The sequence below is a fragment of the Cucumis sativus genome, chromosome 4, assembly GCF_000004075.3.
Source record: "Cucumis sativus cultivar 9930 chromosome 4, Cucumber_9930_V3, whole genome shotgun sequence".
NCBI lineage: Eukaryota > Viridiplantae > Streptophyta > Magnoliopsida > Cucurbitales > Cucurbitaceae > Cucumis > Cucumis sativus.
Window position 1 is genome coordinate 15,046,952 of NC_026658.2, and position 15,674 is coordinate 15,062,625.

At 33.7% G+C, this 15,674-nt stretch overlaps 2 protein-coding genes and 3 non-coding genes across 5 annotated transcripts; 4 read left to right on the forward strand and 1 right to left on the reverse strand.

The window, feature by feature from the left end:
- Nucleotides 1–2,424: 2,424 nt before the first annotated feature.
- Nucleotides 2,425–3,925, reverse strand: LOC101220703. The gene has a single exon (XM_011655354.2). It carries the CDS (start codon nt 3,779–3,781, stop codon nt 2,771–2,773), a length of 1,011 nt encoding a protein of 336 aa, XP_011653656.1. The 5' UTR covers nt 3,782–3,925; the 3' UTR covers nt 2,425–2,770.
- Nucleotides 3,926–9,853: 5,928 nt separating this feature from the next.
- On the forward strand, nt 9,854–9,926 carry TRNAA-AGC. The gene has a single exon. It is a non-coding gene; the product is annotated as a tRNA-Ala (tRNA).
- A 1,405-nt stretch (nt 9,927–11,331) lies between these two features.
- On the forward strand, nt 11,332–14,612 carry LOC101216188 (probable proteasome inhibitor). The gene is made up of 9 exons (XM_011655356.2): nt 11,332–11,648; nt 11,731–11,908; nt 11,999–12,142; nt 12,576–12,710; nt 13,478–13,555; nt 13,659–13,693; nt 13,777–13,837; nt 13,918–13,995; nt 14,274–14,612. The coding sequence occupies exons 1-9, from the start codon at nt 11,474–11,476 to the stop codon at nt 14,344–14,346; spliced, it is 957 nt and encodes a 318-aa protein (XP_011653658.1). The 5' UTR covers nt 11,332–11,473; the 3' UTR covers nt 14,347–14,612.
- A 492-nt stretch (nt 14,613–15,104) lies between these two features.
- Nucleotides 15,105–15,177, forward strand: TRNAA-AGC. The gene has a single exon. It is a non-coding gene; the product is annotated as a tRNA-Ala (tRNA).
- Nucleotides 15,178–15,250: 73 nt separating this feature from the next.
- TRNAS-AGA lies at nt 15,251–15,332 on the forward strand. Its single transcript has one exon. It is a non-coding gene; the product is annotated as a tRNA-Ser (tRNA).
- Nucleotides 15,333–15,674: the final 342 nt, after the last annotated feature.

A 15,674-nucleotide genomic window follows, 5' to 3' on the forward strand; every position in this document is an offset into this window, starting at 1 on the left:
TCTCAATCATAACACTAATGTCCCTTTGACAAACAAGCAAAAAACAAAACGTCTGGAAGAACAAATTTCAAACAGTGCGTGCAAATTCGCACCTCCAAAGTATGTGATCCAGGACTACCTCCACCTTCTAACAAAGAATGCAACAAAATAGGCCCAATAATTAATGACGATAACCTCCTCGATAGTTTATCCAAAGTGTTCACACATCCATGTAGAACTTGCTAAGTAATGAATGTCACTTTCTCATAAATCTTAATTCTCTAAAGGATTGAATAAACACCCGCTAGAAGGAGAAAGATCCAGCAGAAAACAAAAAAAAATGAATCTTAATCCTCTAGAAGGTCGGAATTTTAGACATGCAAATCCTTTCTCCAACGCCTAAAGTTAAACTCCCCAAAAACGATATCAAAGAGATGACATTTTCACCTTTCCTACCAATCAAAGAGGCAAAGAGCAACCAAAACCTAAAGGATAAGGGTAGGAAAATCGAGCTCCCTGACCAAATCAAAATAAATGGTTTTAAAAGAATGAGAAAAGAGGTTTATCCCCCAACCACTAGTCTTTCCAAAAATATGTCTCTTTACCCTCCCCTACCACCCAATGGACAAAATGGGAGAAAGAGGGGAGCTCGTTAGAAATATCCTTCCACAAGCCCTAGTGGGTGCCTTTAACCCCACCTAATAACAACTGAAAGGGATGAGGCTCATACTTGCTAGCAATAACCTTGTGTTGAAGGACATCAGAATCGAGAGGAAAACGCCGAAGTCATTTACCTAATAGGTTTTGTCGTGAATCCTTAAGTTGCCAATTTCTAACCCCTTGGATCACCAAGCTCCCAACTATATCTCACCTAACCAAGTGTGAACCATATCTTCCTTTCACCACCCCTTCCCAAAGGGAGTTCCACACAAATTTTTCTATGTCGTTACAAATCTTACTAGGGTTCTAAACAAAGTAAAGACGTAATGAGGACACTACTCAAAATTCGTCTCCCGACTTTAGAAAGGTTACTTTTGTCCAGGAGACCAGACTTGTCCTCAGTTTTTCAACCACGTGATGGAGATATTAATGTTAAATTTAAATGTCTGTCCCATCTCCTCCACTTCATGAATGCTGACCCTGCCACATAGTGTGGGTGATCTTTCGAAATTTAAAGAAGACACCAGTAAATTGAATAAATTAGTCGAAAGAGACAATTAAAGGGTCGATGTCATCATTTGAGATTTCGTTCCAAATTGGTCATTTGAAGAAGGTTAATTCTATAAAAAAAAACCTGTTAGAGCTGTGAGCAACCAATGCACCTCAAGAAAAACGCTCCAATCTGAAAAGCCTTCTTGCTCATGTGACAGTGTTGACTTACTTTGAGAAAGGCTGTCCAAGACATGCTGATAATTTCCAAAATGCCATGACACAAGGATGTGTTACTGTTACCAACCCCCGAATATGCAAATAGAAATGAGCACTGGTGGGTCATAAATAGACATTACAGTATTTGATGAACATTTGGGTGGTTGAAGGTACAACACAAGCAAAAGATACAAGCTAAACCATAATTTTCAGCAAGCTTGTTCTACATGTGCCAAGTGAAACAGTAGAAGACTGTTAAGTTAAGTGTAGGTGCATGGTAGTCTGTGAGATGCTTCTTTATACAAAGATTCTGGGCAGTTGAGTGGTATATTGCACAATCACTTAAAAATGACTTCTTTCGTGAGGCCAGTCTAGATTAATGTGATAAAGGCTTTTAATAAATAAATATTCATCCATGCATGACGAGATGAAACATTTACAAAGGACACATTAAAAAATTTTGGAAAGAGAAGATTTATGAAGCCTGTATCTTAGTTAAAGATAATTGCAGTTGTGATCTGTGATGGTGCCAAAGTAGAATTAAAAGAAAAGAATACTGACATATGATTAATAACTTACAGATTACATAAAGGTCAGCTTTTCTTTGTTTTTATGTTTTTAACTTCCTTCGGCTTGGGTTTTTTTTTTTCTTTTCTTTTTTTTGTATTATCCTTATTCATTTGTTTGCAATGAAAGTTGTTTTCTTTGTACAAATTGTAGACAATGGGAGCATAAATAAATACGGTTTAGAGAGAATAAATTGCAAACAATGGGAGCATAAAAACTGCTGAATTCTAAAGATTAACTTTAGTTTTTTCTTATCAGTAAGTTGGTTCCATTCCATTGTCAGATATAGGCCTAATAGAGAATCATCTAGCCGTTGCGGCAATTTTACATGTAGAATTTCTCATATACCGTTTTAAACAATCGGTGGTTTCTCTTGTTAAACATGATTTCCACAAAATTTTGTATTTCATGCCCGTTCATCGTTTAAGCATTCTACCATTATAAAATCTCCCCCACATTTTTATACTTTTATAAAAGGAGAGTCAAACTAATAGTATCTTCCTACATTAGTAAAGCAGCGAGAAATTGTAGAGCAAATTGATATAACTAAAAGTTTTGATAAGTTAATGCATTATACAAAGACATATACAGGGGATATGCAATAAAGTATTTCTGACTCATCTCAAAAACTACACATGTACATAAGATATGCTGAAGTGAGAGTGTATAACAAACATACTTAGAAAGGCATCCACCTCAGCCAGCTAACCAGATATCAGCCAAAAAACACCATCTGGGTGGCCATTCCAGTTCAGCTCCAGCAATTCTACTAAGCCAAATTGAAATCTTCATCTTCAGCCAATATGATTGGAATACTAAATTGACTCCACTAGAGATTTAACTTGGGTCAGATCATTCAGGTTGACTGACTTTTCATTGATTGGAATCTGTAACTCCCATCTTGCTCCAAACTCATATCATAAACTTCAGAATGTGAACCCCTGGATCGCCTGAAATCCTTGCCACTTCCATACTGTGTATTTCCATTGTGCGCCTGAGGACCAGGGACTCTTTGTCTTCTATCCAATCCATTTTTTCCCGGTTTCAACTCTCTCTTAGAAGACTTCAGGTTTCTTTCAGTTCGTCCATTCCTGGTTCTTCTTTCCTCGTATATATTTCCTTTTGTACCATTACTAATTGATGGTGCCGAGGAATGCCGAGGATAAGAACCCTCTGTATCCGAGTAATTTGTGTTATCTTCCCCTTTATCCACAGAAAAACTTCTCAATGTCCGGTTAGAAGACCTCCGGTGAGTCCTAAAATTATCTTCTTGAAAAGTAGTTGGAATTTCATTGCCAGCTTCCGAATCCAAACTCAACGAACTCTCCGACCCTGTAATACTTCTATATGGCCTTACACTGTGAACCACCCCTTTCGGGAAAAACCTTGCAGAAGGTAGTTCGTCAACCGTCTCAAACAATTGAGGCCCATCTCTTTCCGTCCACAAATCGAACCCACCAGGCCTTTGAAACCTATCTGCCAAAACCTTCACCTGTTCATCGGCGCCAACAGAGAACAAATTGGGAGCCTTCTCCACAACCTCCCACGGCCTCTCCAGCTGGGATACAGCCGCCTTAAGCTCAGCCCGCTTACGCATCTCGTATATCTGGCGTTCACGGCACAGCCGGGCCTTAAGCAGCTGCTTACCTTTCTTGGCCTGCATCCGCTTCCATTGCCACTTCGACACTCCACCGGGATAAGTTCTAGGACCTCCGCCCATACGAATAAGTGGTGTGGTCTTTGTGAGGATCGGCATCCGATTGGGAAGGTATGAGAGGTGGTTTGAACCAGTTAGAGACTGAGAGAAGGAGAATAAGGGCGGACGAGAAGGGATTGAAATTGCGAGAGAAATTGGGAGAATGGGCATTTCTTCGTTGATACTTTGAAGGTGAAGAAATCAAAGTGGCGATAGAAAGCCCTAATGGCAGAGTGATGAAAGTAGCAAAACTATGGAACAGATGGAGGAGGTTGGCCTTGGCGCCGAGATATTCACGGTTGCAGTGATGACGGAAACAGGTAGCGGAGTAGGATTTTATGGGCCGGCGGTACGTCTTCTATTTTATGGGCCAGAGTACTGAAAAGCCCACAATACAAATTGCTCAATGGGCATGTACTATTTCAGAAGGAATTGGTTGCTAAATTTTTAAATTAATTAAAATATTTAGGAGCTTAAATAAAATTTTGGATTCTATCAATCAAAACTATTAATGATTGAAATATATCAATGACCATCCGTTTATTATTAATAGAATTTTAAATTTTAAATAAATATTTTTATCAAAGTTATTATTTTTTTATCATTTTTGCCTTTAAAAACTAGCACACTCTTCTAATTTAAAAGTTCTTTAAATTTCAAATCATAAATTGCAAACTTTCCTAAATCAAAATTTGGTCTCAAGGCTGCTACAATTTGTAACAATAATTTCCTTATATTTGAGAGTGTTTTTACATGAGAATAATGCAAACACATTATAGAAAATTAAAATTAAGATATCATTAAAATTTGAAACCACTTCATTTAGGTTTTTATAATTATTTTACCTACTTTTAAATCACACTCAATTTAAGATATTTGGTGCATCATCTTATTGTCTTAAGAATTTCGCAATGAAGTCACTACCAAATGTTCAGTCACAAATTATCACATACAAATTTAAAAAAAAATTATACAAATTGATAAATATATAGATGTAAGGTGAGTAATGGTAAGATTATTAATGGTAAGATTATTCAAATCTACTGTGAACGTTGCATTTCACATAATTAAAGTTGAAAGTCTCTCTAGGTGTCTTTGTGTCTAAAGGGGCATACGTGGCTTTTTTATTTTCTAAGAAGTGTCTGGAATAAGGGGGAGTTCGAGCAAATTTCATTATGCTCACATATCAATTGTTCTCAAAGTTCAACATTCGAAGAGTATACATGACAACGTGATCATTTGGTATCTCAATGACAATAAAGTATTCTCTATTAAAAGTGCTTAATTTTTGGGGTCTAAAACTTGCTAATTTAAATATAGCTAAATCGTTAGAGAGGATCACTTCCAAGTTCTTGTGGTATTCTCTCTTAAAGTCGAATAACTCTCGTAAGGTTAAGATTTGTTGCCGACAAAAAAAGGTGTACATATTGATATGTTGTTAATGGGGGAAAATCTTGCACTTTGGATAGTAGGAAAAAAAGGAAGAAGAAGAAGGGAAATAAAAATAAGATAACATAATAAAAATCGAAAACACAAAAATTGAAATTGAAAATTTTCAACTTATAGAAAAATCACCGACAGAAAATTCCACTATGTGAAAAATTGCTACAATCACAAAGAATAATTATCTCTCCTGATTCTAATTACAAACACACTTTTTAGAACTTTTGGCCATTGACATATTCTTTTCACTCGTCAACTAGAGAATACAAAACAAAGCTTAAAGTGCTGCTAACTGAGACACTTGAAAACTAAACACATGGTTTTATATAGCTCATGACTTTTCTAAAGATTTTGCATGAATTCATAACTTTCCTAAACTCATTCAATGTAGGACGACAAGCTCATGACTTTCATAAATCCTTTCTCTTTTTTTTTTTCTATTTTGGACAACTACATTTTTTATTTTTTTCGAAAAACCCAACTATTGTGTGTCTTTCGCAGGAAACATGTGGAAACTGCAAGTTATCATATATAGAATTATTCGAACTCTAAAGATATTTGGACTAGAATTTTAGTGTTTAATATTAATGTTTTATGGAATGACAACGCGATCTCTAAAGTTACCAAGACTGCTAGTATTGGATCTTCAAACATGTGGCTATATTTCTCAAAACATGTTATCTCGTGATATGTTATTGTAGTTGTTTGGTTTTGTGGTTTTTCTTTTTCCTAAAAAAAACTAAAATAGTTTTGGATACTAAACTTTTATGAAAATAATAATTTAATTCATCAACTTTAGTTTGTAATTTAATTCATATACTTTTAATTTTGTAACTATTTTTAGTCCCTAAACTTTAATATGTAATAACTTAGTCCTTATATACTTTTAAATTTGTAATCTTAATCGTTAGCGGAAAGAAACAACCAAATTATATTTGATTTTTTATTATTTTATAATGTAGATTTTATATTTTCTATAAATATTGAGCATCTAATTAATTTATCATTTTATTTATTAAATGGTTGCCACTAATTTCTAGTGAACCAACGAATTGTTTCAAATTTTAAAGTTGGATACAAATTCAAAGTAGAAAACTACAGTGTCACATGCCATAACTTTTTTTATTAATGTACAAAACCAAAAACATTTGTTGACTTATTTATGTCACTGTTTATACCTTTCCAATAAAAAGTAATTAAAAATAAAAATCTTTAGAAAACAAAATTTGAACTAAATCCAATATTTTATAATAATCGGGGTTGTCCCCTTTCTTAGATTTGATGGATATCTGCACTGCTACAGCTCACAATATCAACCCCATGAATATTGATATACAATTGCTTTGGCTAAAATCAAAATGTGATGTCATAGAAAGAGAGAGAGAAATGGAAAAAAAATAAGAAAAAGGCGAACATGTTGCTTCCAATATAATGGACAATGTATGAGCAATGAGGTTCGTTAATTATAGAATAAGGAAGCTTTGTTTTTTTAAATAATTATGAACAACAGCAATATGTTTTCAATTTCCACAACATCGTCTGATGTGCAGCCTGTAGATTCCAAGACACCTTTTCTTTTTCATCTTCAAAGTTGCAATTCAAATTCATCACGTCATGTGGAGAAAGGAAGTGATGGGGGTTTTAAGCACTATCAAATACAAGAAGAGCTTAAAAGAGATATATAGAAAATAGAGTGGAATAAGTTCACAAATATGATGATGAGGAGTGAGATTGCTCAACCGTTCAACCGTGGACAAAAGGAGAATGAGATGAATCCTAACTATTGCGCAAATTTGTCTATGAGTGAAATAACTTCAAGGGCAACCAACTCTACAAACAAGGGAAGAAGACGTGAGAGACCAAATACTTGGATATAAGTCTATGCTCCTCTCGACTTCGGTCTCCGCAACATTTTAAGTTTGTCTTGATTTGAGAGAATAAAAAATCTAAGATAGTCGTGTTCTTTAAAAGGATTGATATAAATTCAACTTTAGAGTGTTTAGAGAGATAGACGACAATTGTATGACTTGCCCACACTTTCTGATTGTGGGTATATAATGATTGAAATACATACTTTTCTAAATTTTTCAAGGCCATGGAATATTAGTATTTTATATCTACACAATAGATCATGTATTTTATGCTCTAAAATTGACATCTTTCCTAAGATCCTAAATTGGATAGATATACAAAAACTCATTAAGCAAATAATCGTCTAGTCAAATCTAACGATCCAAAAGGCTCTAAACATCTCTAAAGACACATTATAGAGGGAGCAAAGTTTAACTAAATATTTCTACTAAATGTAATTTCTTGTTGCATGTGTCCAAGTGGTTAGAACATATTTGGAGGTTTTTAATTTTCCGTATATTTTCAATATCTAATTTTTAGTTCTTATTATTAGTTTCTTTTTGTTAAAAAAATAAAATAAAAACATTTATTTTATCAAATATTCCAAAGTTTTGAAAATATATTCAATTACTATATTTTCTTACCTAAACATTTGTTATAAACCAATTTCAAAGAGAAACTTGGAAAAATTAAATTTAAAATTTATTGAACACCGACCAAAATAACATTTTAAACCTGATTTTAACTATAATCTTCTCTTTAAAAACGTCCCTCAAATAAAAATAAATGGCATTAGCTTTTAGATATGGACTAATTTAGTTTATTTTTTAAAAAAATATCAACACATATTTTTTTATTTTATCCAAAAATAAATGCTTGATGCCACTAACAAAAAATCAAAGAAATAGCAAAAATAAAAAATAAAAATAGAAAAAAAGAGAGAAAAAACTTCGAAGTTGGAACTAATAGTTGGGATACGAAATTAATCTCCACAAACCAATAACTTTTAACACTAATTAATTTAAGCTAATCAAACAAGTCCACAGTGAGAGATCATACAATAATCGAATTAAAATTAAAACTACTTGTTTGTTGTTTCATTTCAATAATAATATAAAACTTAATAATAGTATTATTATATTATCATCACCTTCATTCACAGCTTTACATATAAACACCTAAATCGATACTGTTCCCTCACTTCCAATCTCAATTATATATCTATTATTTCCAACATCACACCACACGTGTAACCCCCCGAATTTCCTTGCATTTCCTCCCACACTCTCAATTAATTTTATTAATTAAGAATCCACCCCCTGCTTCCCTTCTCCCACGAACTTTCCTTAATCCTTCTCCTAGCTTCCTTGGATCCACAAACCCCTATTTATTTCCACTCCCTAATTAAACTCCTCAAATCTCACCTCCACGAATATGCTTCCTCCATTTCTATTCCTTCTCTTCATCTTCGCCAATGCTCTTTTCAGTTCACTCGCCGCCGCTGCCGCTCCACCACCTACCTCCGCCGAATCGCCTTCTGTAAGAAAGCTTGGGAAGCACCAGAGTACGGCGATTGCCTTTTCGAGTCCGACTGAAGCGCCGCGAAGCGTAATGAAAGTCCAGGGGACCTCGGGGGCGAGCGGTGGAGAGAGTGGGAATGCGGTTGAATTGGGGAATCATGACCATCACAAGTCGAGAGATAAGTCTATCGCCGGCGGAGGTGTGATTTTGGGCGGACTCGCTACGACTTTTTTGGTGGCGGTTATATGTTACATAAGAGCTACGAGACGACAGAAAAGTGAACTTGGCTCTTGAGACGACATGTCGTCCGCCTTGGTTTGTTTGTTGTGTAATTGTATTTTTTTTAAAAGGAGGATGTAATTGTAATTAACCATAAGTATAAAAATCAAAGGCCACAATACATTTTGTTTTGTCTTTTTTGGGTTTTTAGAAAATAATAATAACAATCAAACTGTTCAAACCTCATAAATATTTTGTAATATTTCAATTTTTGACAAATTTCCTTTTTTTATACAAATAATATTCTTGTTATTATTTGTTTTACTCAGTTATCTTTATTTCAGGTGGGATTTAAAAGATAATTTACAAGAAAAATTAGAGCTAGTAAGCACACTTTCCAAAATAAACTAAAAGAATAGACAATGATAAAAATATTTTTATGGAGCGGATGTATTTTCAAAGCTAAAAGAATAGACATCGATAAAAGCTATGACTAATAGCACATTTCTCAATTCAATTGATGACAACTATACCGATCGATAGCCTTTTATTTTCAAAGGCCAATGAACTTTTAAAATTTTGCTAGACTTTTTAGTATCCATTTGTGTACGTCGTATGTAATTATTTATTTTTGTGTTTATATGTATATTTTATTTCTTGTTCTTTAGCCATTTATATATTTTTATGAGAAAAAAATATCATTCATAATTTTAAGTTTCAACATGAATTCATAAATAAATCAATAATTTATTAAATATATAATTGAAAATTGAAAATTATAAATTTATTAGATATTGTTTAGTGTAGGGATCTTCATAGATAAAATTTTGTGAATATAATATAATTTTGTACAAAGTTACCAATACATTATACTTTTTAAAAAAAGTTTTAATATCAAACATTTTTAAAAATAGCAAAACATTAAAACGTTTAACGAATATAGAAAAATTCATCTAATACTCTATATAACTTATTTGTTGGTACTATTCATAACAAAAATTCAAATTATAAACATTTTTAGAATAAATTTATAACATTTAAACTTTTGGTGGATATTTTATTCTTCCCTAATATTAATTTGTCAATCTTACATGTTGTCACAAATAATTTGGAAAAGCGAGACAGACTTTCTTTGGTTGCTTTTGTTTTCCCTTTTGCTGCACAATTTAATATTATTTGTTTTAAAGAAATTAAGAATGATCAAAGCTTGGGGATGTAGCTCAGATGGTAGAGCGCTCGCTTAGCATGCGAGAGGTACGGGGATCGATACCCCGCATCTCCATATTAGTCTTTTTTCCAACATTCTTTGCCGCAAATTAAGTAATAACGGATGATATAGAAAAAAAATGGGCAAATGAGCTCTGCCCGCGCTGGTTCGAATCCCTCTCCTCCCCTCACGTTTTTGTGTTTTTATAATTTAATTTTCGTTCCTTTATCCTCTTTTTTCTTGTCCTTGATTGTTCTAGTATTTTTTCTAAAGTATGGATACAGAAAGAACACATATCTGTATATAAAAGTAAGTTATTTCTTTACCGTCTTATCATTTTATTTTCTTTTCACTTTGTGTGTAAATGTAGATTACAGAAAATTAAAGAAAACTTCTGCAATCTTTTTTTCCTTTACTTTTTTTTCTCTGTTTTTCTGGGTTTTACTCCTTACTTAATTTGTAGAAGATGGAGATGAATAAAGGAAGAAGGAGAAATGAACACACCGTATTTTTAGAGTGATTCGACAAATATACCTATATCCATTGTGCTTTTGGAAACAATATGTTATTTTCAGTTATGTGTGTAATTTCAAAACGATACAAGATATTTATAAATCTCTATTTAAAAAGAAGTTAAAAGAAGATGTTCTAACTAGTTTTTAATTATATTTTTCTTACAAAAAAGACAACTAATTTGTGAAGATTTCTAGCATTTCTTTGTATTTGAAGGTTTTTATTGGTACATCAAAAGTTTTGAATGGAAAGTTTGTTAGTTCAAAGATTAAAATATAGGACATCTTTGTCTTTTGTGGTTGAGGGTGGATGTTTCTCGTTAGAATGAGATGCCTTATGCAAAGTTTGAAGTTTGTGATTAGTTCGGACTCTTATACCTTTTTGGCATAGTTTAGAGGGATTTAGATAATACTTATTTTTCATCCTATGCACGTAAGCTATGATGATCTTAGTAGATCTTCGATAGGTAAATTTGTTGAGAGTTTGATTGTTGCTAGTGTAAATTGTAATCAAAATGTTTTTCTCTATTACAACTGCATGCATGCTGAATAATGAGTTAGTGATTTGTAATTTTTGTTAGCATTCTTGCATTTAGACTAATTTTAAATTTTCAAAATAGTTATTTTTCTCATATTTTGCATGAGGTTATTTGAAGATATCTTTATCTTTGATTTATTTCATGTTGGTTATTTGATTATATAATCTTATTGTCCCGTGGCTAGAAAGAGAAAATGGTGAGGTTAAAAGTAGTAATTTTTTTAAAAAATAACAAATTTTATAAAATATTTATAATTTATAGTAAATTCTATGGTCGATAGTGGTTGCTTTGCTGACTATTGTTGTTAGAATTCAAAATTTTGGTATTGGTGATAAATATTTTAAATAGTTTTTTTTTTTAAAAAATGATTTTTTTAAAAAACCCTCAAAAACATATTTTGCTTATAATTTATGACTTAAAAAACTTTTCTTGCTACCAAAGTCATTCAGTGGGTGACCCCTTCCCCGAAAACTTACAATTAAGCTTCGCTCGGTCTCTTTCTCTTTCGTTTTGGTCCGTCGGAATTCAATTCAATTCCAGAACAACAAAGAATCTCCAAATCAACACAAAAATGGTTAACGAGCAATCGGTTATGGCCGTCATCAGGGCAACTAGGGCTACCTTTCGCAACGACTACGACAAGGTCGCTTTTGCCGTTCACGCCACATTTCTCGCTTCCGGCTTCGTGCTGACTGCCACCGGACCTTCTGCTTTTACTGAGCCCACCTTTTCTTCTCCTTCTACCGGTATGACTTATTTGTGCACTGTACAAAACATTTTAGTTTTCTTTCCATCCTTAGTATTTCTGAGTCTCCGATTGGGGTTTAGATGAAGTTAGTATCGAGGGCTGGAACGACTTAGAGGATGAATATGCATACATTTACGCAAACCTCGAGAAGGATTCTAATTGGAAGAAAGTGATTGTCAAGTGCTTGGTCATGAACGGGAAATTGCTAGTTGATGCCTTGACTGATAAGAATTCGGAGCCACTGCATCTTGAAATTGAGTACGCTCTCCCAGATCTCTGTGTATTTTGACAAATTAGTATGTTTTCCTGTTTCGATATTTACTTTTTTCCCCCTCTTTTTAATTATAGCGTTGAGGAAATCGTCAATCCGAATGGGGGAAGTAACTATACAACGCAGTACAGAAATTTGGATAAACTGGTGAAACGCTTGGACTTGGAAATATTGTCTAAATTAGATGGTTCTTCAAAAGCGTCGACAAGTAATCCTGCAAGGTAGCGATTAGTAATCCGTAGGCTCATTTTAATTATTCATTTATCCTGATGTTACTAATAGGTATTTTGGTGTGCCTATTATGGTTCCACTTTTTGTGAGTGGCGTTTTATGTTTTACCTAACTATGGATTGAATTTAAAATAGGATTTTGTTTTGAAAGCTTCAAACAATTCGCTCACGCTACTGAATTTCGAGTTCACGTTCTTGGGTTAATTCTTTAAATATATTTTAGGATGTTGCGATATCCTCAGTATCTTATATTGAGTAAAGATTCAGTTTATTATAAAGATTTGATCTTTCTTATGGAACTCGAATGACAGTTTATTGGCCCTGTTTGTAGTATTCACATGAGATGATATAGGGAAAAAACTATGGCTTTGGCAATTGTTCTTTAAATAGATCCTTTGTTGTCTACATGCTTTGTGATTTGCAGGGCTGAGAGTAGTGAAAGATCATCTGGAGTTGTAAATGAGCCTTCTTCTGGAATCCCTGAGACTCGAAGCCCCCCATCGAATATGCCTCTTTATGGAATTCCTGAGCGTCCTGGTCCAATGATTCATCCTTCTGGGTCTCTCTCTCTCTCTCTCTCCACACAAGTACACTCACAAATATCATGACATAATTTTAGAAATATATTGGTTCTTGACTGGATTTTTAAATTTATATTGGGTGCTAAAATCGCCGTCTCGTGTTCTCAACATTCAGATTTGCTAGTATTGAAGTTTTGAGCCGTAATATGAATACCCATTTTCTTTATGACATATTCTTCATGATAAGAAGCTTACTCCTTCATGGGTAGATCATGCCAGGGAGAGGAAAGATCTGTGTGATTTTAGCTTCTTGGTCGCAATGCTTGTGCGAAATATGTTAGAGGTCACTGGTTATGCTTTCATTGCATGTCATGGTTTTCTTCACCTTCAAGACATTTAACTGATTAGTTCCTCCTTTTCTGTTAGCATGATATGGTTGCTTCCACTCTCGGGCCTGATTTCCCTAAGAAACTGTCGTGCCAATTTGGCATAATTTGATTTTACTCTTATTTTGCTGTAGTATATTTTGCTCCTTCAAAACATAAACCAGTTCGTCTTCGGAGTTTATATGCTGTAATTAATTGGACATGAGAAGAAGGTGGTTTCCTTTGTGATGGTGGAATGTTTATTAATATTTATTAGCTAGGATTTTGTCCTTTGTCTAATCCTTGCAGACGATGTTAACTATCAGTTTAGAAACTTGTCTAAAATTCTTTACAAATAGTGTACTTGAGTTTTTATCACTATTACATGAGTGAATTGACATAGTCTGATCATGGCGTGGCTAATTTTGTTGTTTTCTCAGAGTTGTAATTCCTCCTATTAATCCCCTTGGTGGTGGTGATCTTTTCCCTGGACCTGGCGCTGGAATGTACCCTGCTAGGTAATTTGCTTAAATTCATTGATCATCTTTGTATATGTGTTTGCTGTAGGTGCAAAATGCCATGCTAATTTTGTTTTTTTTTTTTTTCAATTTATGAATTCAGAGGTGGCTTTAGTGGCGATGGAAGCATGCTTTTAGGTTTGTGAATTGTGTTTCTCTTGTCTTGTATTAAGATTGGAAGCAACCATAATTTCACTCTTTTATAATTTTATATTATGCAGGTCCTAATGATCCAAGATGGTTTGGAATCGGTAGAGGACCTGGTTTTCAAGGAGGGCAGCCGTGAGTCAATTAGCTCTCTTTCCCTCTATCTCTCTCTCTTTGCATTTCGATTGCTGCTAATTCTAAGTTTACTGGAACAGGGGTGTGCCTCCAGGTGCTCGTTTTGATCCATATGGTCCACCTGATGTTCCTGGGTTTGAGCCAAATCGGTTTGTTAGGTATTTGGAACTATGCCTACACTGTCATTACATATGGTTGGCGTTGCCTTTTATCATGTGCTGAGTTTTCAAACCATGCAACATTTTTAGCTTTCTAAAATAGGATTGGTTATCCATGGAAAAACAGGATAGGATCATTAGCTATTATGTCACTCATAGAAAACAACTAGAGTTAAATAAGAGGAGACAACTTCCAATCAACAGTTAGTTTTCTTGGAACATTTTGTATGGATGGGCAGACTAATTAACTTGGATGTTTCCTCTTCCGTTTCTTACAGAAATCCTCGAAGACCAGGAGGAGGGACTCATCCCGACCTGGAGCATTTTGGAGGTGGTTCCGATTTCATATAGTCGGCTGTAATTATAAAGCATCTGAAAATTAGAAGGTTTAGGGAAAGACAATGACTCCTCCCTGGAAGTTATTTCTTCTTCTTTTTAATGTTTTTGGTGGCCTGTAATGACTGTATAGTACTATTGTGAATATGGGAATGGTGTTTCTCGAGTTTAAAGATGTTTTTTTTATTGTTACGCCGGACTTAAAACTAGATGTAATTTCTCAAATTCCGAACTGTTTGCTCTCATGATCAAGGCTTTTCAATTTTGTAATTGTTCATGTTTACAATTTGTAGCTACCTCCTGTTGTCGACTTGTTATTTCAGAACAAAAAACTTTGAAATACGAATCTAAAATGATCTCTGAACAAGAATTACATGCTTATTGGAGTTCGATCGAATTATTAGTTAAGTTCTTAATGAAAGCTTATTTATTTATTTAAATATCTCTAAACTTTAAAAAAGAATGTTACAAATCTCTGTACTTTCTAATATAGACTGAATATGTATGATTTAAAGGACATATTTTAAAGCATAAGAAATTATATTAGATGAAAATTTTGACTCGCATGAATTCTTCTTTCAATTTATTTCATACCACAATGATTTGTGTCTTTAAATAACAATATTTGAAGTTTTAGCCAAATCCACGCAAACAAAATTTTAAAAGTTACGTTTTTCTTTAATTAAAAAAGTTTTGCTTAATTTTCTAAACAATTGTTAAGAGACAGAATAATATTTTATAAATATAAGAAAAATAATGGGATTAGCAAAACCGGGGATGTAGCTCAGATGGTAGAGCGCTCGCTTAGCATGCGAGAGGTACGGGGATCGATACCCCGCATCTCCATATTAGTCTTTTTCCTATCTTTTTTGTTAAAAAACTTAGGTAATATGAAAATATAGCACAGAACTTCACACGTGTGGGCGTGCCGGAGTGGTTATCGGGCATGACTAGAAATCATGTGGGCTTTGCCCGCGCAGGTTCGAATCCTGCCGCTCACGTTTATTGTTTTTTTATTTTATTTTTAAATTTACTTTTGCTTCAATTGCTGTAAACATGATATGACGAGAATGATGCTCCTAATTACGAGAATGATGACATTTCAAAAATTAAAACCGTTTCTTATAATCTTCTTCATTTAGCTAATTCTTAAAGAATTAGTCCTTCTTTGTAATGCCCACACTTTTCTAATTTTGTTGCGCACTAGCTTGCACCTGTTCATTTAATCGTGTTTTTTCTTTTTTACCTTTTGAGTTCTCATGCTTCTTTTTTGGGGAGAATTGTTGTCGTTGGATCTTCTCTGCTATAATTGAGGAGTCTATGTTTGTTAGTTGAATATTGTA